This window comes from Pelobates fuscus, chromosome 5 (assembly GCF_036172605.1).
Source record: "Pelobates fuscus isolate aPelFus1 chromosome 5, aPelFus1.pri, whole genome shotgun sequence".
NCBI classification, from domain to species: domain Eukaryota; kingdom Metazoa; phylum Chordata; class Amphibia; order Anura; family Pelobatidae; genus Pelobates; species Pelobates fuscus.
In genome coordinates this window covers 127,356,776-127,384,331 of record NC_086321.1, presented here as the reverse complement: position 1 = coordinate 127,384,331, position 27,556 = coordinate 127,356,776, and the positions used below count along the sequence as shown (strand labels likewise).

Here is a 27,556-nt window from a genome sequence, read left to right as displayed (position 1 = left end):
TGTTTTACTTAAAAAAAAATAAAAAAAAACATAAACCACTAACAGGCTTATTCACTATACACCAGATTTTTTTTCTGAATGGACAAAAGCAAGTGAAAATGGTCAAATTCCGACTGGAATGGCAATTCTCATGCTCAAAGGGACACTCCAGGCCCTTTTTACTCACCTCGGTTCAGCGATGGGAGCCTCGTGAAGCCGCGCCCCCTATTTCGTCAAAGTGCCGAAATAGGCGGCCGTGAGCAGGGAGCAATTAAACACTTCCATTCGCAAGCGTCATTGCTCCCTTGTGCGCATGCGCGGCTTTGCCGCACATGCGCACATACTTCATAGGGCGGCATTCATGACGCCCTATGAAGTCCTGAGCGCACTACATGCGCGCCCACGAGCTGAGCTGACTGACAGCTCAGGTCGCGGTCTTTGCCTGCCCCCTCTCCTCTGCTGACAGGCAGGAGAGAGAAGGCGCGCACACAGTGCCTTCTCTCTCCTGCACACGTCAGACGTATTTTAATACGTCTAACGTGTACATGGCCTTTTTAGGGCCCTGCATGATAGGAAGTCCCTCTGGTATTCCTATCAATCAATGTAAACACTGTATTTTCTCTGAAAATACAGTGTTTACATTAGATTGCCTGCAGGGAGCTATAGGTCTCACTTAAACAACTACATTAAGCTGTAGTTGTTCAGATGAGTATAGTGTCCCTTTAAGCTAATTCCAGTCTATATTTGACCAACCTGACGAAATTTGCACCAAACAACATCTGGTGCCTGGTTTAAAATGAGTGAGTGCTTACCGAATCTAAGCCCTGTACATAGTACAAGATTCTGAATATGTACAAAGCACCGATTTTTATCTAAATAGGAACTGATTCCGTCTAGCAGGATGCACATTTGCAAATTATCGTTCACTTGACTTTATGCCTGTTTTCTTATGCATGAGAAAGATATTTTGATGTACTATTTGCCCAGCACTAGCCAGCACTAGCAGGCAGCAAGCAAATATAGATAAACCCTTGGCAGTGCAAGGATTATTCATTAGACAGCTCGCCAAAACTTGCTAGCCAGCCACCACATTAAAAAAGTGAATAAAAATGCCAATCGGTGTCAATAGGAGCATAATATTAGTATATGGGAGGTTTTAAACCTCCCTTATGGCCCCACCTGCCATGTCATGGCAGCTATAGGCTGCTCACTTTAACTAAAAACTAGTGACTGGGCAGCCATTGTAAATTTATGGGGGGACATGGCCCCTACCAGCTGGCAAATTGTTTAGATGTCTAAAATTTGGTCCTGATTTCAAACATCCAAAAGATTTTAACAATTCTTGTCCAGCTTTCAGCTGTCTGGTAGCTATCGGTTTGGTTGAAATCCAGACCAGATTCAGGTTCATCCACAGCCTGCTTTGAAAACTCCAGCCATCGTTACACACTGTGGAAGATGTTGGATTTTGCAGTCTGAATGTCCCAGTATATCCAGTATGGGGCAATACAGACTTTTGTCAATAACCCTGTAAGTGATACCCTTCAGCTGCAATTAAACAATTACTTCTCGAAATGCAATGCCTTGAAAAAGTCAGTTTCCTCACGTTTAGTCACTTTCCACAGCTGTAACTAAGACAGCTGTGAGAATCAGGCATGGTCTCACTTATAATGAGGTAATACCTATGGAGCCTTCCATGGTCTCATGAGATACTCCATTGACATCAGTGATGATCTCTCATGCATGTGCAAGAGTAAAGCATTGACAATGGCTTCTAGCAGAAGAAGCAACAGTAGCCGCAGGGGGCAGCATTAGGTAAACTACTCTGTTGCCACTACGATAAGGAAAAAGTGACAACTTGACAAAGACCAATGTAGGTTGAAACATTGTCACTGTTTGCTTGCTGTTGCCTTTAAAAAGCTGCAATTTAAAAAGAATGATTGAGTGCCTGGATCTTCTATTTGTCTCTTTATTTATAGACCATACTCCTTAATGTGTGGTCACCCATTACTGATTAACTCTTTAATTAGTGACATCTGAAATAGTTTTTTATTTGATACCCTTCATATTACTTTCCCCCTCTTACCTTCTGTGTCATTGCATACTTTTGCGTTACATTGTAAGCTCTTGTGTATGTCTTACATAGCATTCTGGATAAAATGCCACAAATGTTAGACTAATGTCCATGGGCAAGATTGCCTTTTGCGCCAGTATGTCTAATTATAGATGTCACTGTCCGTAATTGTTAATATTTCGTAAAGAGCTCTAGACAAGAACACTAAATATAAGAACTGTCAAATGAATAAATAACAATGTTACATGATTCAACGAGTATCCACAGTGTATATCTTTATTTATTATGAGGATTCCCTTTGTAATACACAAATCAGTTTGTATGAGGGTAGGGACAGTAGTATTAAATATTCTTCCAGGATATCAGAGAAGGTCTTTGAGTCTATATTAAAAATTATATTGGGCTGCAATTTGGGAGAGGAGGAGATCTAAGTTTCCTTTTCAATCACCACTACCCGAGCTTTCAAAAAACCCCACCACTTACTATAGTGTTCTTTGAAAAGGAATCATACTTTCTTATGGTTACAGGTGACCACCTCTGGTAGGATCTAAGGGAGTAAACTGTGTTTGGCAACTCTTATCATGTGTCTCATTCTCCTTGCTCATGTGTTATCCAAGTTATTTGTTTTTTGTTGGGTTGGACCACTTAGAGTAGCTGTTAGGGTAAGACGAGGTAGAGTTAGCCCTCAGAATTCACTGTCTGAACACACCTGAGACATTGGCAATTTTGTGTGTCATGTCAAGCTAACCCGGATTGTCTTCTGCAAACAGTAAAATGTGTGCACAGAAATTATAAAATGGGCTTACCTCCGGACAAACTCCTTGTACTTGATTTTCTGTTTTTACAATGTTTGTTAAAACAAAGAAGGAATTGCCCGCCTGTAGAAAAATAGAATTAATGCATAAATAAGGAAATAGTCTACACTAATTACAAGCCTGAATAATGAATTTTGCATAATCACAACTACAGCTAGATTGTAATATTGGGCTTTGCAATTAGTGTGCTGGAAAACCCAAGTGATTTATTATTTTCTTCAACACTGTGTTCTCTAAGGGAAGTGATGGCATTTGGCCGTCTGTGTATGCTCATGCCTACTTTTTGTTGCAGCTGAACGAACACAAATCCACACTTCCTGTAGTGCCTATTGTACTTTCACTTGCCCTTTAGCGTGCTTGTGATAGTTTGATCTATGCAGGGTTGCCATCAGTGGGTGCAAGCAGAACACCTGTAAGGGGCCAAACCAAAAAAAATGCACACACACTGCATACAGTATCTACAAAGACCGCAAACAATACACACCGCATCGACTACACACACCACATGCACTATGCACACACTGCATTGACTACACACACTACATGCACTATACATACACTGCAGCCTTTAAACACACAGTATCCCCTATACAAACACACACTGCATCCACTACACACAGCATCCCCTATACAAACACACACTGCTTCCACTACTCATACTGCCAGTGTTAATTTTGATAGAAAATTTCAATTTAGTTTAGTCATAGTCTTTTGACTGAAAAGTCATTTTAGTTTTAGTTGTATTTTAGTATTCTGAAATTGCTTTACTTTTAGTCTAGTTTTGGTCGCCTAAATCTCCTAGTATATTTTAGTCAACACAACTAAAATCTAATGACTTTAGTTGAAGCCAATATCTGTCTCTTTTGCTCATTTTCCAGACCATCTGTGTCTCTTTGTGTTCCCCCTGCCCCTCTGGGTGTCTTCCCCAAAGCCCCTGTCTGTCTTTTTTGTCCCTTCCCCTGTCTGTCTCTTTTGCCCCTTCCCAGGGCCGGACTGGGCATTAAAAGCAGCCCTGGAAAAAAATTTTTACCAGCCCCATAATGCGTCGCGCCAGCATAGTGTGCAGATACAGAGTTAGAAAAGAGAACTTAAAATTAAAAATTATTACTCCAACGTAAAAAAAAGCACTCATAGGCTTCAAAATAAACAAAAGTGCTGATTTATTTTAAGCAGATGTGCCTTTGCATGTAATCAATGTTTCAGTCCAACTACCATGACATATTAAGGAAAGCTTGGTAATGGGACTGAAATGGTGAATGTATGTAGGGCACAACTGTAAAAAAATGTATGTTATCTTGTTTATTTTGAAGTCCTGTGGGTGCGCTCTTCACTTTAAATATGTTATTGTGCTGGAGTATGCACCTAGCAACAAGACTGGACCAATATCTGCTCATTACATATGGTACATATTAATGCCATTTCTCTGTGTATTATGCATATATAAATGTACATTAATATATGTGTAAATATAATAGGCATAATTATATATATATATATATATATATATATATATATATATATACATATATATATATATATATATATATATATATATAAAATTATGCCTAACTAATACACACATTAATATACATGTCATATACCAGTGGAGGATCCAGAGCCTGATCCCGGGAGGGGCACTTGTAAATTATTTAAAGAAAAAATCCATGCACAATAACCACTACTGCTCTTTGTAGTGGTTATGGTGCAAGGAATGCCGGGACCCCCTCACAGAGTAAGTAGTCAAACCGTTTAAGAACAGTTTGACAACTTACCTGGGGTCTGCTGGGATATGGGGCTGTAGTAGGATATAGGAGCAATGGTACAATGTGTGAGGGGTGCAGTGTGTGTGAAAGGTTCAGTGTATGTGTGTGTGGGGGGGTGTAGTGTGTGAATGCGTAGGGTGTGTGGGGAAATGTGTGTATGGGGGGCTGTGAATGTGTGTGTGCATGGGGGCAGTGTGTATGGTGTGTGTGGAGGCAGTGTGTGTGTGTATGAGGCAATGTGTGAATGTGTATGGTGTGTGTGTGGGGGCAGTGTGTGTATGGGGGGCAGTGTGTGAATGTGTATGGTGTGTGTGTGGGGGCAGTGTGTCTATGGGGCTAGAATTCACTCTCAACACTGCGACCACCAGGAATTTGTGGTGAGAGTGAACTCTAGCCCATAGCTCCAGGGCTAGAGTTCACTCTTGTGAGAGCCGGAGCATTGCCGTGGTAACCGCGGCAACGCTTTGTGCTCGTGCGAGAAGGACGCAGAGAAGCTGCAGGCTGAGCTCCCGGGTCCTCTCTTCCTCCCTCCCCTGCCGGCTGCCCGCACGGTGCCTGTGGAACGGGGAGGGAGATCGTCTGACAGGGGAGAGCCTCGTGGGGGGGGGGGGGGTTCCCCTCTCCTTCCCAGTCTCTCTCTTCCCCCTCTGCCTCTTTCTCCCCTCCTCTTGTGTGTCTCTCTCCTTTCTCCCTCTCTCTCTCTCTTCCCCTCTGTCTCTTTCTCCCGCCTTTCCCTTTGTCTCTCTATCCCCCACATCTCTCTTCCCCTCTGTCTCTCTCTCCCCCACATCTCTCTTCCTCTCTGTCTCTCTCTCTCCCTCCTTCCTCTCTCTCTCCCCCTGTCTCTTTTTCCTCCTTCCACCATCTCTCTATCCCCCCTCTGTCTCTTTCCCCCATCCTTTCCCTGTGCCCCTCTGTTTTATTTGCCCCCTCCCCTTGTGTCTCTTTATTCCCGTCTTCCCCTCCGATTTACCTGAGTAGTGAGTGGGGCTGGCCGCATTCCGAGCTGGAACCGCCGGACCGGGTGGCAGCCTCGCTGGTCCGGCGGCACTCCTGTCACTAATGCTGACTCGCTGGGGGCTGAAGGAGGAGCATGTCTCTGTACCATGCTCCCTCGCGGTTCCCACAATTCCCAGCACAGGAACCGCGAGGGAGCATGGTACAGAGACATGCTCCTCCCTCCTCCTTCAGCCCCCAGCGAGTCAGCATTAGTGACAGGAGTGCCGCCGGACCGGCGAGGCTGCCACCCGGTCCGACGGCTCCAGTGCGGAATGCGGCCATCGGCCGGCCCCCTCAGAGTGTGTGCCACTGGACCGGCCACCCGGTGGCACATACTTGCTCAGCGCAGCCCCCAGGTGCCGCGGGCCACCGGGAAAATTCACGGTATCCCGGTGGGCCAGTCCGGCCCTGCCCCTTCCCCAGCCCCTCTGTGGCTCTTTGCCACCCATGTGTCTCAATTCCTCCCCCCACCCCTCCACGTGTCTCATTCCACCCAAGTTACTCTATGTGCTCATTTCCCCCCCAGTCCCTCCATGTGTCTCATTTCCCCAGGCTCCTCGTGTGTCTCATTCTCTCAGCCCCCCATGTGTCTTACCCGCAAGTGTAAATTTTAGCAACAAATTTCAATTTAATTTTAGTTATATTCTTTTGACTAAAAAGCCATTTTAGTTTTACTTGTATTTTAGGCATCTGAATTGTCTTAGTTTTAATCTAGTTTTAGAAGACTAAATCTCCAAAATGTAGTTGACTTAACTGACAAAAATTGTTAGTCGACAAAATTAACACTGCATTCACTATATACGAACACTTCCTCCTTGACAAACACACAGCATCCACAACACACATCCCCTACACATAGTGGGTCCTTATATACATACACAACATTCTGTAAACACACACACATTACATGCCCTACAAATATACATACATCACATACTGCAGCTCAAAGTGTCTACCAGATGGTGGTGAAATGAGTGGCAGGCCCTGTAGGCAGACTGTGAACTACCCCTGTGAGCAGACTTGTGGCATGTCTCAGGTCACCAGGCCTTGAGCTGCGTAAGGGGCCCCAAAATGTCTGATGGCAGCCCTGAATCTATGTACGCCATGACTTGTCTGACTTCCCGATCTGATCTCAGTTTCTAAGTTTGATGCTGTTTTGTGCCTTTGGTTTAATCATGAATTAAGAAAGGTTAATGCGCAATTAGTAAAAACTTGAATGATAATTTTAGGTCATCGGTCATATGCATTACGTTACATTCAAAATTGCTAATGATGACAGAGCAGTACAGTATACACGTCTCTCTAAACCAGAAGAGAGTAAACCTGCCAGAATGCACGTTTTGTTCAGCTCCACAAGTTTGGTACACTGATAGGTCATGATCTCTTCAACATAGCTATATCTGGTGGAGAATCCTTTAATATCTTCCTAGAATTGAGAAATGCCCGCAGATAGATTTTGTTGGGGATCCACCAATGGGTCCTAAGAATGCCTTTTGGCAGTGGGCATGAGTCCTCATTATCGGTTTGCGGAAACCTGGAGGGATCCTGGAAGCTCAAATCTTCCATGGAGAGGAGTCGTGTCCTCTTCGACGTCTGACACCACATTGGGTCTGCTCACTGCAGGCGAATAAATCACCAAAATCACGGTAAGGCCGATACGGTTTAGTTTTTTTAGCTTCGCGTCCCATGGTCAATGAGCCCATAGTGACAATAATGGGTGAGTAAATTCAGTTAATTTCTGCCCAAAGTCCAGCTTTTGGTAATGCGACTGCTCAGCTCGGATACTAGCTCCTCCCCAGATAATTTTAGTCTATTTAATTAAACATTTTGAACACCGAACACTGTAATTTTTTATGGGTTATTTCACATTTGCCAGCATCAGATGTGAAAAGGTGTGTGTGTCATCCATGACAAAGGTTTTTTCATGTGCAGGGCACTGTCAAAGCGCTCTTTATGTGAAACTTTTTTTTTTTGCCAAGTATATTACTTTACTGTCAAGGTGAATTTATTATTCTGAGAAAATAAAATATCTAGCAACTCATCTTTATATCAGAAGGGGTAGATAAAAAAAAAACTGTAAAAGTATGACAAAGTAGTTTTTTTTGGGTCATTACAGTACCTATCATAATCATGCATGCGTGAGAATCTTTTTGTCTGTGTTTCACATGCACAACTGGTTCCACTTTTTTTAGTGTGCGGAGAACTGCACATGAACACCTTTGTCACATGGTTTTACCTTGTCCACATCCTGTTGGTAGTTGTGTTCTGAAGCTTTGAATGGTTCAAATAGGAGCCTCTCTGAAATATCCTTTTAAAGGGACACTATCGTCACTAGAACCACTACAGCTTGATGTATAGATTCTGGGAAATAAAGCCTGTCCCTGCATGTTCAGCAGAGCAAACACTGCCTTTTCTGTGAAAAGGTAGTGTTTCCACTGCTGCCTATAATCACATCTAGCAGCCACTAGAGGGACTTCCTGGGTTTGGTCCTGCAAAGATTGCAGAACTGGCGTTCAGCGTCTCTGCGCTCTGCAGCGTCTCTGAGGAGATACTGATTGGTGCAACATTACGATTTGTTCTTTGAGGTAGCATTGGCTGAGATCATCTTGACTGATTATGTCAGCGACGGAGTCAGGGCTGCATGGGGCTAAAAGGTGATTAAATATTTTTTATTCCATTTGTGGGGGGGTCATCTAAGTATTTAGTAAAACACGATAGCGTTCGGAACACGTTAGTATTCCTCATTCTATAGTCTATTAATCAGTATTTCCTTTTCATGTGTAATTTGTAAACCATGTTCCATTCAATGCATACACCGTGTAGTAATTAGTAGTAATTAACCTCAATTTAAAATCTGGAGTCAGAATGTTTTTAAAACAAAATTGTAAACTGCTCTTCACATTTTTTTTTGGATCAGCAGTAGAAACATGGATGTGTAATAAGTTGAACTTGAGCCTTGATAACTATCCCTATAATAATTATAGTAGATTTGTTATAGTGCATGTTATACATTAAGATCTGTTCTTTATATGCTATAGGAGACTAAATATTTGCCTTTGTATATATGTAGATTTAATGGTCCAGTATTAGTGGTTAAAGGAACCCTATAGTCACCTAAATTACTTTAGCTAAATAAAGCAGTTTTAGTGTATAGATCATTCCCCTGCAATTTCACTGCTCAATTCACTGTCATTTAGGAGTTAAATCACTTTGTTTATGCAGCCCTAGCCACACCCCCCCCCCCCCCCCCCCGCTATGATTGACAGAGCCTGCAATAAAAGAAAGATTGGTTTCACTTTCAAACAGATGTAATTTACCTTACATAATTGTATCTCAATCTCTAAATTGAACTTTAATCACATACAGGAGGCTCTTGCAGGGTCTAGCAAACTATTACCATAGCAGGGGATAAGAAAATCTTAATTAAACAGAATTTGCAATAAAGAAAGCCTAAATAGGGCTCTCTTTACAGGAAGTGTTTATGGAAGGCTGTGCAAGTCACATGCAGGGAGGTGTGACTAGGGTTCATAAACAAAGGGATTTAACTCCTAAATGGCAGAGGATTGAGCAGTGAGGCTGCAGGGGCATGTTCTATACACCAAAACTGCTTCATTAAACTAAAGTTGTTCAGGTGACTATAGTGTCCTTTGACTTTATAACAAAGCTAAATTATAGTCAGAGAAATTTAATTTTATAAATGTAAAGTAATATAGCACCAAAGAGGAGCATAGAAGAGAGAAATGACAAGCGATGAACAAAAAAGAGAAAGAGAGGGTAGGGTGCGCTGTAAGGTGGACTAAGCTGAGTGACAAATGGTAAAGTTCATGATTTCTCTGTAATCTAGACACGGAACCATACCAAATAGAATGATTTCACAGTATCGTGAACTATAGCAGTTAGTCTGTCCATTGGCATGTTGTGCAGGCATTTGGTATCGACTTTACAAAACAGGGATTATTGTGTGTATAAAATTATTCAGTCAGAGATCTTTAAATGCTAATGCCATTAAATCCTGCAGTTTATTTGTGTGCTCGCAGAGGTCATGGGAAAAATAAAGTACACCCTCTTTGAATGCTATGGTTTTACATATCAGGACATAATATCAATCATCTGTTCCATAGATCTGAAAATTAGGTAATTACAGCCCCAGGTGAACAACAGCACATAACACATTACACCGTGTCATGATTTATTTAACAAAAATAAAGACAAAATGGGGAAGCCAAGGGTGAAAAACAAAGTACTAAGTCACTGCTTCCATAGGAATTAATGTGGTAAGAGCCCTTGGTTAATTGATCATTAGCAAGTGTGATTACCTATAAAGCAGTTTGCATTCAGGTGTGTTAACACAATGCCAAGGAGGAGAGACATCAGTAATGATCTGAGAAGCAATTGTTTCTGCCCATCAAACTTGGAAGGGTAATAAGGCCATTTCCAAACAATTTAAAGTTCATCATTCTACAGTGAGAAAGATTATTAAAAAATGGAAAATATTCAAGATTGTTGTCAATCTTCCCATGAGTGGAAGTCCCAGCAAATTGTCCCCAAAGGTCAGACCGTGCAATGCTCAGAGAAATTGCAAAAAAAAAATCTCACTCTACAGGCCTCAGTTAGCATGTTAAATATTAAGGTTCATGACAGTACAATAAGAAAAAGACTGAGCAAGTATGGTTTATTTGGAAGAAGTTGCCAGAAGAAAGCCTCTTTTCTCTAAAAATAACATGGCAGCACAACTTAGGTTTGCAAAGTTGTATGGAACAAACCACAAGACACCTGAAACTCTTTCCTGTGGTAGATGAGACCAAAGTGGAGATGTTTGACTATAATGCACAGTGCCATGTTTTCCAAAAACAAAACACAGCATATCAGCACAAACCATACCAACTGTCAAGCACTGTGGTGAAGGGTGAAGATTTGGGCTTGTTTTGGAGCCACAAGATCTGGGAACCTTGCAGTCATTGAGTCAACCATGTACTCACATTTATGCCAAAGTATTCTAGAGTCAAATGTGAGGCCATCTGTCCGACAGCTAAAACTTGGCCAAAATTGGATCATGCAACAAGACAATGACCCATGCACACAAGCATATGTACAACAGAATAGCTAAAAAAGAAAATAATCAAGGTCTTGCAATGGCCCAGTCAAAGTCCAGACCTGTCAAGATGCTGTCCAGGGACCTTAAGAGAGATGCGCATTAACAAAGGCCAGCACCCCTCAATGATGTGAAGCAACGATGTAAAGAAGAGTGGGCTAAAATTGATCCACAATGATGTGAGAGACTGATAATGTCATACAGAAAATGACTACTTTAAGTTATTGCTGCTAAAGGTGGATGTACAAGCTATTGAATCATAAGGTGTGCTTAGTTTTTTAACCCCTTCAGGACCGCTGACGGTTCAGGACCGTCAGCGGCAAAACGTGCGTTTGGACCGCTGACGGTCCTGAACCGTCATAACGGTTTTGGGCTACTTACCTGATCGCCGTCGGTCCCACGGCGGCGATCAGCTCTCCTCCCGGTCCAGGGGGACTGCCTGTCTGCCCGGGCAGTCCCCCCTCGGCAGATCAGGACCCCACGGCCATGTGATCACTCGATCACATGACCGCAATAGGGGTCTTTGTATCTGCCTGCAGGGGGACTGTCTGTGCTGACAGGCAGTCTCCCTGCAAGTGTAAAATAAAAAAATAAAGTGAAAAAAAAAGAAATCAGTGAAAAAAAAATAATAATATGTGTATATATATATGATATATATACATGTATTATATCTATATATATAATATATGTATATGTATCATATATATAATGTCACACTAAGTGTATTTTTATATTTATATATACGTATATTAATATAAAAATACACTTATATTTAAATTACACACGAATATATACAATATATATAATAACTATATATATGGTATATATATATTATTATAAAATACAAATAATATGTTAATAAAAATAAATAACAAAAAATAAAAATAATTTTTAATAATTAAAAAACAATTATATATATATATTCAATTTTATTCTAACAGTATTTTGATATTGATATATATATATTTATATCAAAATACACTTAGAATGTAATGATATATATATCTATGTATAAATAAATAAATAAAAATAATACAAAATATACATATGTCCACATACAAAATTACATTAATAATTTCATAAATATACACGTAGACGTCAAATATATAAATATGTATATATATTAAAATTCTACGTGCATATTTATGTAATATTTTTACCTAATTAAGTAATTTTAATGATTGCAATTTGAGGGACCTGCCTGCCAACCCAGGCCAAAAGTCCAGATAATTTAATTTGCTAGCACTGTGCTTAACCCTGTAACTTTCTATGACACCCTAAATCCTGTACATGGGGGTACTGTTTTACTCGGGAGACTTCGCTGAACACAAATATTAGTGTTTCAAAACAGTAAAACATATCACAGCGATGATATTGTCAGTGAAAGTGAAGTTTTTTGCATTTTTCACACACAAACAGCTCTTTCACTGAGGATATTATTGCTGTGATATATTTTACTGTTCTGATACACTAATATTTGTGTTCAGCGAAGTCTCCTGAGTATAACAGTACCCCACATGTAGAGGTTTTATAGTGTTTGTGAAAGTTACAGGGTCAAATATAAGGCTTGATTTTACTTTTTTTTTTTTTATTGAAATTTGTCAGATTGGTTAGGTTGCCTTTGACAGCGTATGGTAGCCAAGGAATGAGAATTAGCCCCATGATGGCATACCATTTACAAAAGAAGACAACCCAAGGTATTGCAAATGGGGTATGTTCAGCCTTTTTTAGTAGCCACTTAGTCACAAACACCGGCCAAAGTTAGCGGTTTTTGCATTTTTAACACACAAACAAATATAAATGCTAACTTTGGCCAGTGTTTGTGACTAGGTGGCTACTAAAAAAGACTGGACATACCCCATTTTAAATACCCTGGGTTGTCTACTTTAAAAAATATGTACATGTTAGGTGTGTTTCGGGGATTTATGACAGATAACGGTGTAACAATGTCACTATTGATACATTTAAAATATATATATATTGAAATAGCAATTTCCTACTTGTATTTATAGGCCTATAACTTGCAAAAAAAAGCAATAAAGCATGTAAACACTGGGTGTTTTTAAACTCGGGACAAAATTTTGAATCTATTTAGCAGTTTTTTTCATTAGCTTTTGTAGATAAGTAAAAGATTTTTCAAGTAAAAGTCCAAAAACATGTTTTTTTTTTTATTTTTCACCATATTTCATTATTTTTTTTAAATACAATATATGACATAATATAAATACTGGTATGTAAAGAAAGCCCTTCTTGTCGTGAAAAAAACAATATATAACTTGTATGGGAACCGTAAATGAGAGAGCGGAAAATTACAGCTAAACACAAACACCACAAAAGTGTTAAAACTGCTCTGGTCCTTAACGTACAAACATCGCAAAAACAGGCCGGTCCTGAAGGGGTTAAACATGACTTCTCCATTTTGGCTTTATTTTTATTAAATAGGTCATGAAACTGTGTAATATGTCATGGATTGTTGTCTATCTGAGGTTGTATTTACCTAATTTAGCACCTGCCAAAAAACAGATGGTTGTTATTATGTCCTGATATGTACAATCATAGAATTCAAAGAGAGTGTACTTGTTTTTTTTCGCATGACTGTATACCCAGAGCTCTTTGAATCATTGATTTATTTTAACTGAGGTGTGACTTAGAAGACAGGTCTATGATCAGCAATCTGCAAAATAAGTTTTTTTGTGTGTAAAAACTATAAAGGTGCAAGCATACAAAATAAAGTGAGGCCAAAACCTTTCTAATGCATTGCATTTGTATAGGTACCCAGATCATCCCATTAAGTCTATTACAGGTATGTGAAACATTTGTAATGTGACTTACCGGGGATGGTATTGTATATTCTGCAGTGTCCCAGATCCTATTATCAGCATCTAAAACTCCTTTAACCTTTGTGTGAATTGAACTGATAACGGAGTCTTTTTTCTGATAGCCCTTTTCAATGAACAAAATACAACTGCATGTAAAAAAATAAATAAAACAAATCAAATAATGTGATTTTAAAATAAATTAATAACTTCTAGAAAAGTAAAGTTCTATGGAAAACATATAATTCATTTTACTATGGACTGTGCATTTCAATGTAAACAGCAGGCAGTGACCTGTATACCATAATGTAAGCTCAGGGCATACCTCCCAACAGTGGTAGGTATGAAATCAGGACAGGTGGGCAGGCTATCCAGGGAGCGTCACCAGTGACCGTACTTGCACTACTGGTGTCACGCATAATTGGAAGGACTACCTGGCTGGGAAGCGGTATTTCAGCCTGGGATCAAGCACACAGAGCTGACAGACAACCTCCCAGCCAGCTCCAAACCTGCAGGACCGTGCAGAAAGCATTGCTGAAGTGGTCCTTGCATGATCCTAGTGCCCAATGCACAGTGCGGGAGAGTTTCCTGGGGTCTCCGAATACAGGACACCCAGAACTACATCAGGATTGTGGAACCCAAAATTGGGAGAGCCCCACTAAAAGCACTACAGTTAGGTGTAGTAGTCACAAAGTGGACATTGCATGAAACAAAGAATTCTACAAACTATGTTTATTTAACTGTGATTGAGTCCTTCTGCCTTGGGACACTATTTACACTAAAAGTGTAAAGCCAGTTTTTAAAGCCTGTTTGTTACACTTAGGAGTTTTGTTTATATAAAGCAGTGTTCTTGCCTGAAGATTTTCAGGTCACTGATCATTGTTTGAATTCCACATGTATTCTGAGTGGCTATATGCATCAAACCAGTCAAAATATAGTATGTTTACTGCATTCATCTCTTCTTTCCCATACATGCAAACTATCCTGTATAGAATAGGTGTTCGCCTCTGTGCACCTTTACTTGTAGTTATTTTATAAAATAACTCTGTAATTCTTGATCTAAAAAAATTAAATAAAATAAAGTAAAATTATGTGATTTGACATAATTAAAATTGTAAGGTATCCATGAAAAGCAAAGTATAAATAAAAATGATGTTCTACTTCTATCAAATGTTTGTATGCCAGGGACAAACTTAGTAATGAAGGGTAAAATTGTGCACTATAAAAATTAACTTGACTCATCACAGTAAAACTGTAACTATTTGAGGCTTTCTTTAATCTTAAAGGAACACTATAGTGTTTGGAATACAAATATGTATTCCTGACGCTATAGAGCCCTAGTCACCGTAAATAAATGATTAATGAACCGTTTATTTGGTTACCCTAATCCAGTGCCGGGCTCCCTTGGCACTGGTTACCTCTCCTCCTCTATCGACGTCAGCTTCCAAGTGGAGCCATATGCGCATGCGCAGCCAGAGGCCAGAGGCGCGCGCGCATTTAAACCCGCCCATAGTAAAGCATTACTCAATGCTTTCCTATGGGGATCTTTTTTGACACTGGACTCCATGAGGATGTCCAGCGTCAAAAAAGTGTGATTTACTCCGTGTAAATCGCGGAAGCGGCCTCTAGTGGCTGTCAGGGAGATTCTCTGAAACTGCTATGTTTTCAGCTGCAGGGTTAAAACTAGGGGGACCTGGCACATTGAGCTGAAGTGGTCTGGGTGCCTATAGTGGTCCTTTAACATGCAGCACAACTTTCACTCTAATGTCTCAACCTGTCTTTTCCATAGGAGTAGAATTGCTAACAGGATGCCGAACCTGCCTATTTACCTTCAAAATCATAAGTCCAAATTCATAGAGCAAAGTGCACGTTAACGTGCACGTTTAAAATATTATTCTGGGAATCTACTCATAACCTATTCTATGCCTATTCACCATAAATAAGTTCCCCTTTAACCCCTTAAGGACCAAACTTTTGGAATAAAAGGGAATCATGACATGTCACGTGTCCTTAAGGGGTTAAACACTAAATATGCCCATGCACAAGTAAAACCTGCAGATTAACCAAAGAGCTTGAGAATCCATGACAAACAGAACTGTGTTGCTTTTCTATGATAGTATTCCCTAGACACTAGACTTATCTCTTCCACATATTTGTGTGAGTTGTGTGAGGCTGTATGTGCGTGACTGACATAGTTGTGTTATGGAATTTGTATAGTGTATCCTGTGTGTATAGTGTGTGATGAAAATTGTGGTTTGTTCTATGATGTAAAGCACTAAAGAATATGTAGGTGTTTGATGTGTTTGTGTGTGAGGCTGTATGTGTGTGACTGGCATAGTTGTGTCATGGAATGTATATAGTGTGTGTTTGTATAGTGTGTGATGAAAATTGTAGTTTGTTCTAAGATGAAGAATATGTTGGGGCTCTATAAATGCTAGTATTAATTGCAGGTTATGGTTGGGCTAAATGTGTGTGGTGGGAGTTATACACCTGAACGTGAAGCAGTATATCTGTGATTTGGCTCTGTAATATTTGTGATGCAGCTTTGTGTGTGAGAGTTGGGCGAGACGAGTAACACAAACTCCTTCTGTTATGGGACTTGAGAGAATCACATATTTTTTGTAAATGTTAAACTCCTGCATAACATCTTTGGTCTTTCTTTCTTTCACTCTCTCTCTCATTTTGTTGTTTTGTTTTTTTACAGGTGTTGAATTGTTATAAAATGAAATTGCACCTCCAGATCTAATATAGGGATTTGACTATGACCTACCTTTTTTTTTTTTTTTGAATAATCAGTTTTTATTAAGTGTGAACAAGATAAAGTTTAGGCTCGCAGGCCCGCAGTAATAACAGAATGCAAGAGTACAATGTAAAAACAGTATATATCCATAAAGAAATTACTTTCAGAGACAGAGTCAGTTTCATTTTTAATATCAGTTTACATCAGACTATGTGACCTACCTTTAGTAAATATTTAAAGTGTAATTTCAGGGATATTTCCTGAATTTGCAGACACAGTTACAATATATCCCTTAAGTAATATTAGTATTTTCATTTGTCTGCAAAGGGTACGATTAGTACATATTAGCAGCTGTTTAAATACTAACAAGTAATTTACCAACACCCACTGCAAACATTGGGATCTTCTATACAGAGCATTTAAATAAAAATCACATTCTATCTGTACTCACCACATGTATAAGAACACAGCTAGGGTGATCAGATATTTTAAAGTCCCCAATGGAACACTCCTGATTCGAACTTCTTTTTTTGTTGTATATTCACAACAGGGCATTGTTGTATTTTCACAACAGGGCATTTTCTTTGAGCTGAGGCTGCGTGCACAGACTGTGAATACAAAACAAGGGAGATGGTGCAGCTGGTACTTGTGCCTTCTTGCAGCCAAAGCGAAACTAACTTATGGATGTGACTCACCCAAAGAAAGGCCCGTCCCACGTTAGGTTTCTCTAAAACGATCTGTGCAGATGTTTTTAGAAACAGACACAAAGAGAACCACAGTGATTGTAGCCCAGGACTGTAATTTCATTGACACTTGTGAAGACAGACATTGCAATGCACAATCTTTCACAGTTAATAGCTGTACTGGCTAAATCTTTATAGCATACTGCATTGTACATATATATGTATTAATTAATACATCTGTTACAGATGAGTGACTCTCACCAACTGTATCTTTCCTACCAGTCTCTTTTTTATTTGGTCAAACTTTTAAATGGCACTAACAGAGGTATGTACTGTAAAAATAATATATATATATATATATATATATATATATATATATTCTTGAGGATAAAATAAAACTTTATTTAAAGCAGTAACATACTTCTCTAGAGTTCTGAACATGCAGATCAATCAGGGTATTGAAAGTCAGTTTAACACTATGTGGTCTGATTAGGAAACCCAAAATATCTCCCCAAACTGAACTGCATTTACCAGGATCATTAGACCAGCCCTATGATCTGACTGGAATGCATTGATTTATCCCCTGCCTAGCACAGCTTGGAGGATCTGATTGGATCTTTATATATAAGAATATTTGCAATGTGTATCTGTGTTTGGCAATGTGTGTCGTCTGTTGAGGGTGTGTGTCTGTTAATGTGTACAGTGGTACCTCGGTTTACAAACGCCTCGGTTAACATAATTTTCGGTTTACAAATGGAAATCCATTGAAAATAATGCCTCAGTTTACGATTTTTTTTTCCCATTACGAAGCAAGTTTCCCCAGGATGTATTGCGCCTGGGAGGTTTATAGCGCCGCCCCCGTGCATGCTGGAGTCTGTGGGTAGCACGTGGCGTTGATGTGGAGGTGTTGGAGCGGTTTTTGCATCAAGGTTTGGAGCCATTCTGGAAATTTTTTGCAGCGGTTATGGGACTTTTTGGAACTTTTTGGGGGCATTTCTCAAGCAGTGGAAAGGTATGGAGTTGAGCTTCGTCATTTGCATGCATTTTACTGTGTGTTCTGCATTGTGGGTTGGTTTCCATGCCAGCTCATTTAGACTTTTTTTCTGACCTACGGAACAGATTAATTGGTTTTCAATGCATTCCTATGGGAAACCACATTTCGGTTTACAAATTTTTCGCAATACAAAACGTCCCGGAGAACGCATTAAATTCGTAAACTGAGGTACCACTGTATTTTTTAAATATGTACAAAAAGCTTGGATTGTACATCTGTGATTGTGTATCAGTGTGTGTGTTTGGGAGAGTGTACCAGTGTGAGTATAGGAATTTGGATGAGTATGTGTCTATGTGCATGTCTGGTAGTATGTGTGGGGGCCCAAGAAATAACCCAGTGATTTCAGATGGCATTCCTGGGATCAGTTAACATTTGGTACCCATGTACCATTGCCCTCTATATTTTTATGCTACTTTCATGTTGACCTAGTAATTGTATTTAATTGTTCAGAAACTCTGAGCACACACTGTTTATATGCAAGTTCAGACTGGCTGAAAAGTTTGATTTAACCAAACATATCCTCAGACATTGATGTCATTATTATTCAATTCAACAATATCAATGTTAATGACTATGTTAGGGTGAAACACTTAATTGATCCTACCAGAAATCAAGACCTAGGTTTAAACAGCTATTAAAGATACAACATCACTAACTAATGAGCTGTATCACTGTCGTGCATAGGTTAGTAATCTAGTAATCTAGGTTAAAAGAAAGACTCAAATGTATCAAGTTCAGTCTTTAAAATGCATCTAGATATACATGTTTAAATAACACTACAATTATTCTCCATAAGTATTATTATTATTGGTATTTATTTAGCACCAGCTTATTCCGCAGCACTTTTTTTTTTTTATAAAAGAGGGAAATTTAACATAAATGGAACAATTATAGAATGATACAGGTACAATAATTAGATGAAGACCCTGCTCAAAGAAGCTTACAATCTACAGCAGGGCTGTCCAACAGGCAGATCCCCAGATGTTGTAGAACTACAACTCCCACGATGCTTTGTCATTCTAAATGCATTCTAAAGGCATGCAAAAGCATCATGGGAGTTGTAGTTCGACAACATCTGGGGATCTACCTGTTGGGCAGCCCTGGTCTACAAGAACAGTCTGCCCAATGTTAGAGTTACACTACTGAGCGGCAGCTGTCTCCATTTTATTTCAACTTTCTCCCAAGATGAACTAATGGAAGCAGCTGAAATAGCTGTCAATTGGGAGAGTAACTCCCTCTAATTGTGAACATCAAACACCTCCCCTTAAAAGCTACACTACACCAGCACTTACAGTAACACTGACCCCAGCCATACCGTTAACACTAGCCCTAACAAAGCAGACCTTGCCTATTATACCATGTACTATAAAATATACATAACAGTGAAACATACTGTATATTAGGGGAACATAATGCCATCTTGGGGTTCTGAAGATATTTATAAACCGTCCGTCTTGACTTTTTTTTCCAGAACCCCACAATGACATTATTTTATCTTAATGCTCAGTTCACGGTTATATTTATATTGTTATGTGATCAAATAGTGCTCAATTTTGCCAGCAGAATGCAGGTGAATATCTATTTTGTGGGTTAGCCTCTCAATAGTATATACAGCTGGTAGAAATATATCTATGCATATCCTATACTTTTTAAATTAATGAATTGCTGACACTGGACTGTATGGAATGTTCATTCGGCTCTAACCACTATCTACCAGATTTGCCTTTGGTAATATGCAGTGATTTTCACCAGATTTTGCCAACCAAGCCTACATTTGCAGTTTACGATATTATTCTCCTAGTCTTGTTGCATACTGGCAAGTGTATACGTGGACATTTCTAGGGTGTGTTGGTAATCACATGTAGCTGTAGTGCAAACAAAAGCTTTGATTACTATAGTCGTGCTGTATTATACAGTAGCGATTAATGGCTGTGAAAACGTCTCTTTCATATTGGGGAAGTGAAAGAAACAAATCAGAGAAGAAAAGAATCTATAAATAAACCAAAATCAGAAAGATTATAAACTTCTCAAATCCAGCAAGACCGACAATGAAATGTGACTCTCAGACAATCCGGAATTGTACCTGTATTGATATTTATTATCTGCAAAACAAGGAAACGCCAACGTTTAAATGATTTATGATAATTGCATTGTGATTTATTTTTGTGTGCCCACAAGCAAGACACGCAGGGCTTTCATAAGCCTAAGGCAGCCACCTTAGGTCACCTCAGGAAAGGGCACAAAAACCTCTTTGGGGGGGCTTTTATTATGGTAGAGCAGGCACCTGATTGTGAGGAGACTGATAACTGTGTTCTGCCTGCTCAGCTCCCCCGTTTGCCCTGTAGTGATGGCGGGATATTATTCTAGTTCCAGCATCACGCAGGTAATGCACAGAGATAACAGCTCCACTACCCACCAGGGAGAGGATCCACTTCAACTTTCCCACCCAGGCCCGGGAGGCTTGATGGACCTACTTGGAAATAAATAAAAATCACATGTGTGTGTATGTCTGTGAAACAATGTGTGTTACAAAACATAAATGTACAAGTCTGAGAATGATTATTTGTGTGTAGGTGCAGGTCTCCCAGCCATCCCAAATTCAGCAGGACAGCCCCTATTTTAGGGCCATTTCTTGCCAGGGAACTGTCACCAGAAAGCACTCTCTGAATACAATACAAGAACAAATAACTTGATTAGTAAATTTAAATATTTTATTTGACAATACTTGGCATAGTCTGTATAATTTAAACCCATAAACAACTTTAAAAAAAAAAAAAAAAGATAAACATAAATAAGGCACTTGCACAAGGAAGGACTCGCTATGGGAGTATATTTACTTTCAATTCACTTTGATTTCCCACTTTAGTTATAGTGAGAAGGCAGAATACTGTGAATGTTGGCATTTTCAGTGACTTGTTCTTGGAGATGCAAAACACAATGCAGGAGTAACTATCAAGGGGAGTTTGGTCTGTTGGCCCCTGTTTGGGCCTGAAGCTCTGGCTCAATCTGTGTGCAGGCCGTCCCTATGCCCCTCACTACCTTAAGGGAGTGCTTTTGAGCGACTGAGAGTGCTGTAACCCGAGTCATTGACTGAGAACACCAACATTCTCATGTGCCACTAGGAATAGGAATTATTACCTTTGGGTAGGAGGGAGAACAAAAACAAACAAAAATCAACAACAGGGGTTTGTGGGGAGTTTTCCCCCCAACACACACAACACTAAGACAAGACATAGAGCACAGTCTCCCTTCTCCAAGCCACATTCGAACTCCCCTAACCACACACAAAATTAAGTCACCACACACAGGCACACTCACCCTTCCCCACACATACAGCTCCTTAGGGTGCATAGACTGTACTGTACTCCTTTAGAATTGAACTGAAACGTGCAGAAAAGTGACAGTTCTTTGTTCCTTCACCCAGTAAATGCTATTGCAGCATTTGCTGAGCTGAATAAAGCAACTGAGGTAAGTAAACAAAACAAAAACGGTAATTACCTTTGCTGGACTTTCACATGTTGGTGGCTTCTATGCCCCATGATGCCTCAGATGCATGCATGTGTGCTTAGGCATCTAACAGAGAAATTCTGGACGCAAATGAGTGACAATTAAAAGAGAAATATCACCGTAACACTATATTTTAATATAATGATTCTTTCACCAAGTTTTCAAAGGAAATTGATTCTTTGTTAAATGAAGCATATTTAAAAAAACAACTCATCCCTTCCTATAGCATATGACAAGTTATTTATGTCATATACATACACCTTGGGTCATACAGTGTTGGAATTTGACATTTGGCCGGTTTGATTATCGCGACATTATAGTCACCCAGACCACTTCATCACCCCCCTTAGTCCTGAAATGTAAATAGTGAGTAAATAGAGATTTAACCCCTTAAGGACGCAAGACGGTTCAGGACCGTCATCGGCATTTTTCCCTTGCCGACCGACGACGGTCCTGAACCGTCCTAAATTTAAAATGTACTTACCCGATCGCCGTCGTTCCCCCGGCGGCGATCGGCGGTGCTCCCGGTGTGGGGAGACTGCCTGCAGCCCAGACAGTCTCCCCATGGCGGATTAGGACCCCTGGGGCCATGTGATCGCCCAACAGGGCGACCACATGGTCCCAATAGGTGTCCTAGTCTCTGCCTGCAGGGGGACTGTCTGTGCTGACAGGCAGTCTCCCTGCCAGTGTAAAATCATAAAAAAATTTAAAGTGAAAGTTAATTAAAAAAAAATATTATTATATATGTGTACAGTGGAACCTCGGTTAACGAACGCCTCGGTTAACGGAAAATTCGGTTTACGAATGAAAATTCGTAAAAAAAATTGCCTCGGTTTACGAATTTTTTTCGCAATACGAAACAAGTGTCCCGGTTTATAGCTCCGCCCCCTGCATACTGAAGTGTGGGTAGCACGTGAGTGTGTAGTGTGGAGGTGTTGGAGAGGTTTTGGAGCCATTTGCAGCAAGTTGTTGAGCCTTTTGGAGCCATTTGCAGCAAGTTGTTGAGCCTTTTGGAGCCATTTGCAGCAAGTTGTGGAGCCTTTTGGAGCCATTTGCAGCAAGTTGTGGAGCCTTTTGGAGCCATTTGCAGCAAGTTGTGGAGCCTTTTGGAGCCATTTGCAGCAGGTTGTGGAGCCTTTTGGAGCCATTTGCAGCAAGTTGTGGAGCCTTTTGGAGCCATTTGCAGCAGGGTTTGGAGCCTTTTTAGTGCATCTCAAGAAGTGGAAAGGTAGGGAGCTGAGCTTGGTTGTTTGCATGCCTTTTACTGTGTGTTCTGCATTCTGGGGGTGATTTCCATGCCAGCTCATGTGCTGTGCATGCCTGTTACAACTGTACTGTGTGTTTTGCAATGTGGGGTTGTTTTCCATGCCATCTCATGTGCTGTGCATGCCTGTTACAACTGTACTGTACTGTGTGTTTTGCAATGTGGGGTTGTTTTCCATGCCATCTCATGTGCTGTGCATGCCTGTTACAGTTTATGTGCTGTGCATGCCTGTTACAGTTTATGTGCTGTGCATGGCTTTTACTGTGGTTTCCATGCCAGCTCATGTGCTGTGCATGCCTGTTACAGCTCATGTGCTGTGCATGCCTGTTACAGCTCATGTGCTGTGCATGCCTGTCACAGCTCATGTGCTGTGCATGCCTGTTACAGCTCATGTGCTGTGCATGCCTGTTACAGCTCATGTGCTGTGCATGCCTGTTACAGCTCATGTGCTGTGCATGGCTTTTACTGTGGTTTCCATGCCAGCTCATGTGCTGTGCATGCCTTTTACTGTGTGTTTTGCATTGTGGGGTTGTTTTCCATGCCAGCTCATATGGGTGTAAAGCATCTTTCATTTTTTTTTTGCATACATAGGGACGGTGGTGTCATGGCACCCAAGAAAGCAGTGGAAGCTGGGAAGAGGAAGAAGGTGATGATTCTGCTTGAGGACAAGAAGGAAATCATCAGGAAGCATGAAGGAGGAATGCGATTGACCGACCTTGCCAAAGAGTATGGAAGGAGTGCATCCACAATCGGTACAATCCTAAAAATGAAAGAGAAGATTACTGGGAGAGATGCAGCCAAGGGAGTCACCAGGGTCTCCAAGCAACGCCCACCTGTTCTGGACGAGGTCGAGAAGTTGCTCCTGCTCTGGATTGAACAGAAGCAGCGTGCAGGGGACTCAGTGACCAAGGCGATCATCTGCGAAAAAGCCAAGGCCTTGCACGCTGACCTCCTCAAACAACAGCCAGGAACGTCAGCAGATGCAGAAGGCTTCAAGGCCAGCAGGGGGTGGTTCGAAAGGTTCAAGAACAGATCTGGCATCCACAGTGTGGTCAGGCATGGAGAGGCTGCAAGTTCCGATGTTGCTGCAGCTGAAGAATTTGCTACGGAGTTCCTGGAGGTCATAGTTTCAGAGGGCTACCTTCCTCAGCAGGTCTTCAACTGCGACGAGACTGGACTCTTCTGGAAGAGGATGCCAAAGCGTACCTTCATCACAGAAGAGGAGACCTCATTGCCTGGCCACAAGCCGATGAAGGACCGTCTTACCCTCCTGTTCTGTGCCAACGCCAGTGGGGACCTTAAGATCAAGCCTCTGCTTGTCTACCATTCAGAGAACCCACGGGCCTTCAAGAAACACAAGGTGAACAAGGAGCAGTTGAGCGTTTTGTGGCAGTCTAACGCAAAGGCTTGGGTCACACGCCTCTTGTTTGTGAAGTGGGTCAATGCGGTTTTTGGTCCTGCTGTGAAGAAGTACCTTCTGGACAATAACCTGCCACTCAAGGCCATGCTGCTCATGGACAATGCTCCTGCCCATCCTCCAGGCCTCGAGGAAGACTTGCTGGAGGACTTTAATTTCATCAAGGTCATGTTCCTTCCGCCTAACACCACCCCACTACTCCAGCCAATGGACCAGCAGGTCATCTCCAATTTTAAAAAACTCTACACAAGGGAGCTTTTCCGGCGATGCTTTGAGATGACAGATCGCTCAAGCCTCACCCTCCATGAATTTTGGAGAGAGCATTTTGACATTGTGAGCTGTCTGCAGATTATCACCATTGCCTGGGCCGGGGTCAGCCAGACAAACCTAAATTCTGCTTGGCGCAACCTTTGGCCAGACTGTGTTGTAAAACCTGCCTCCAGTGCTTCTGCACCTGCACCAGAGTCAACAGTCTTGGAGGAAATTGTTTCCTTGGGGAGGACCATGGGCCTGGAGGTGACTGAGGAGGATGTCTACGAGCTGGTGGAGGAACACAACCGTGACCTAACCACCGAGGAGCTGGTGGAATTGCAGAAGGAGTCGATGGAGGAGCAGATCGCATTTGAGGAGGAGGAGGAAATGAGTGAGGAACAGCTCTCTTCCACGGAACTCAAGGAGGCATGCCAAATGTGGGTAAACCTACAGACTTTTGTACAGCAGCACCACCCAGATAAGGCTCTAGCCCACAGACTTGTGAGCAGTTTTGACACAGACATCATGTCCCCTTTCCGAGGGATGCTTAAAAGGCGCCAGAGGCAGCAGACAATGGAAAGGTTCCTACAAAAACAGCCTAGACATGAAGAAGAACCGGCTTGTGTTAGTGCTGCCCAATTGCCCTCGTCCTCCTCATCTTCCAAACAGTGTTGAAATTGTTTTGCTATTTTCCATGTTTTCCCTGTTGACGTGTGATTTATGTACAGTTAAAGTGTACTGTACCATGTTATCAAAACTTTGCCATGTTTTAAAAGTTGATGTGTGATGTTTTAAAACATAAAGTTGGATGTTTGAAATGTTATTTCTTGATTAACCATGTCCCTGTACAGTATTTATGCCTTTAAAGTGCACTTTATAAAGAGTTTTGAACAGATAAAATACTTTATTTGACTTTTTTCTCACCTCCGGAACGCATTAATTGGTTTTCAATGCATTCCTATGGGAAACCGTGTTTCGGTTTACGAATTTTTCGCAATACGAAACGTCCCGGAGAACGAATTAAATTCGTAAACCGAGGTCCCACTGTATATATATATGATATATAGACATATATTATACCTATATAATATATGTCTATATATCATATATATAATGTCATGCTAAGTGTATTTTTATATCAATATGTACATATATTAATATAAAAATACACTTAATTAATTTACACACGTGTATATATATAATATATATAATAACTATATATATATATTGTATATATATATTATTATAAAATACGAATAATAAATAATTTAAATTAAATTAAAAAAATTAAAAATAATAATAAATTAAAAAAAATATATATATCTATACGAAATTTTATTCTAACTGTATTTTGATATTAATATATATATATATATATCAAAATACACTTAGAATGAAATTGTATATATATCTATGTATATATATATAAATAAAAAGAATACGAACTATTCATATGTCCATATACAAAATTACATAAATAATTATATAAATATACATGTAGACTTCAAATATATAAATATGCACATATATTTAAATTCTACGTGCGTATTTATGTAATATTTTTACATAATTAAGTTATTTTATTGATTGCAATTTAAGGGACCTGCCTGCCAACCCAGGCCGAAAGTCTAGAGAATTTAATTTGCTAGCACTGTATTTTACCCTGTAACGTTCTACGACACCCTAAAACCTGTACATGGGGGGTACTGTTTTACTCGGGAGACTTTGCTGAACACAAATATTAGTGATTCAAAACAGTAAAACATATCACAGCGATGATATTGTCAGTGAAAGTGACTTTTTTTGCATTTTTCACACATAAACAGCACGTTTACTGATGATATAATTGTTGTGATACATTTTCCAGTTTTGAAACACTAATATTTGTGTTCAGCAAAGTCTCCTGAGTATAACAGTACCCCCCATGTACAGGTTTTATAGCGTTTTTGAAAGTTACAGGGTCAAATATATGGGTCAAATATTTTTACATTGAAAATGGCCAGGTTGGTTACGTTGCCTTTGAGAGCGTATGGTAGCCCAGGAATGAGAATTACCCCCATGATGGCATACCATTTGCGAAAGAAGACAACCCAAGGTATTGCAAATGGGGTATGTCCAGTCTTTTTTAGTAACCACTTGGTCACAAACACTGGCCAAAATTAGCGTTCAATTTAGTTTTTTACTTTTTTCACACACAAACAAATATGAACGCTAACTTTGGCCAGTGTTTGCGACTAAGTGGCTACTAAAAAAGTCTGGACATACCCCATATTGAATACCCTGGGTTGTCTACTTTAAAAAAAATATGTACATGTGGGGTGTTATTCAGCGATTTATGACAGATAATAGTGTTACAATGTCACTATTGATACATTTTAAAAATGTATGTTTTTAAACCGCAATATCCTACTTGTACTTATAGCCCTATAACATGCAAAAAAATAGCAAAAAGCATGTAAACACTGGGTATTTTTAAACTCAGGACAAAATTTTGAATCTATTTAGCAGTTTTTTTCATTCGCTTTTGTAGATGAATAAAAGATTTTTCACATAAAAGTCAAAAAACATGTATTTTTTTCAATTTTTCATCATATTTTTTCATTTTTTTAAAATTAAATTACATGAGATTATATCAGGGGCGGGCTGGGCCGGGGGGCAGGGAGGCAATTGCCCCCCAGGCCGCCCGAAATTATTTTAGGACCGGCCGCGGCGGGCCGGCCCTTTAAATGCTGCAGCCGCCGAGCGCTCTGTAAAGAGCGCTCAGACGGCTGCAGCAGCTTTTCCCTCCCTCCTCTCCCCTGTAGGTGGCCGAGCTGCACTCCAGTCCGCGGTCCCGGCCGGAGTGATGGGAAGGTGCACACTGAGTGTGCACTTCCTGTCAGTCCGGCCGGGTACAGGAAACAGAAACTCCTGTTCCGCGCGGAACAGGAGTTTCTGTTTCCTGTACCCGGCCGGACTGACAGGAAGGTGCACACTGAGCACCTTCCTATCACTCCGGCCGGGACCGCGGACTGGAGTGCAGCTCGGCCACCTACAGGGGAGGGGGTAAGAATAGGGGGGGGAGAGTAAGAAGAGGGGGGAGTAAAAAGAGGGGAGGGGGGGAG

At 40.5% G+C, this 27,556-nt stretch overlaps 1 protein-coding gene across 1 annotated transcript in view; it reads right to left on the bottom strand.

Annotated features, from left to right (window-relative positions):
• Window positions 1–16,923, bottom strand: part of P2RX7 (purinergic receptor P2X 7) — a 57,037-nt gene extending 40,114 nt beyond the window's left edge. Inside the window, exons 1-3 of the mRNA XM_063456983.1 lie at window positions 16,727–16,923; window positions 13,552–13,684; window positions 2,857–2,928 (exon numbers count right to left, since the gene is read on the bottom strand). Of these exons, the coding sequence (XP_063313053.1) occupies window positions 2,857–2,928; window positions 13,552–13,684; window positions 16,727–16,854 (333 nt within the window). The 5' untranslated portion in view covers window positions 16,855–16,923. The remainder of the gene's footprint in view (window positions 1–2,856; window positions 2,929–13,551; window positions 13,685–16,726) is intronic.
• Between the last annotated feature and the right edge of the window lie 10,633 nt (window positions 16,924–27,556).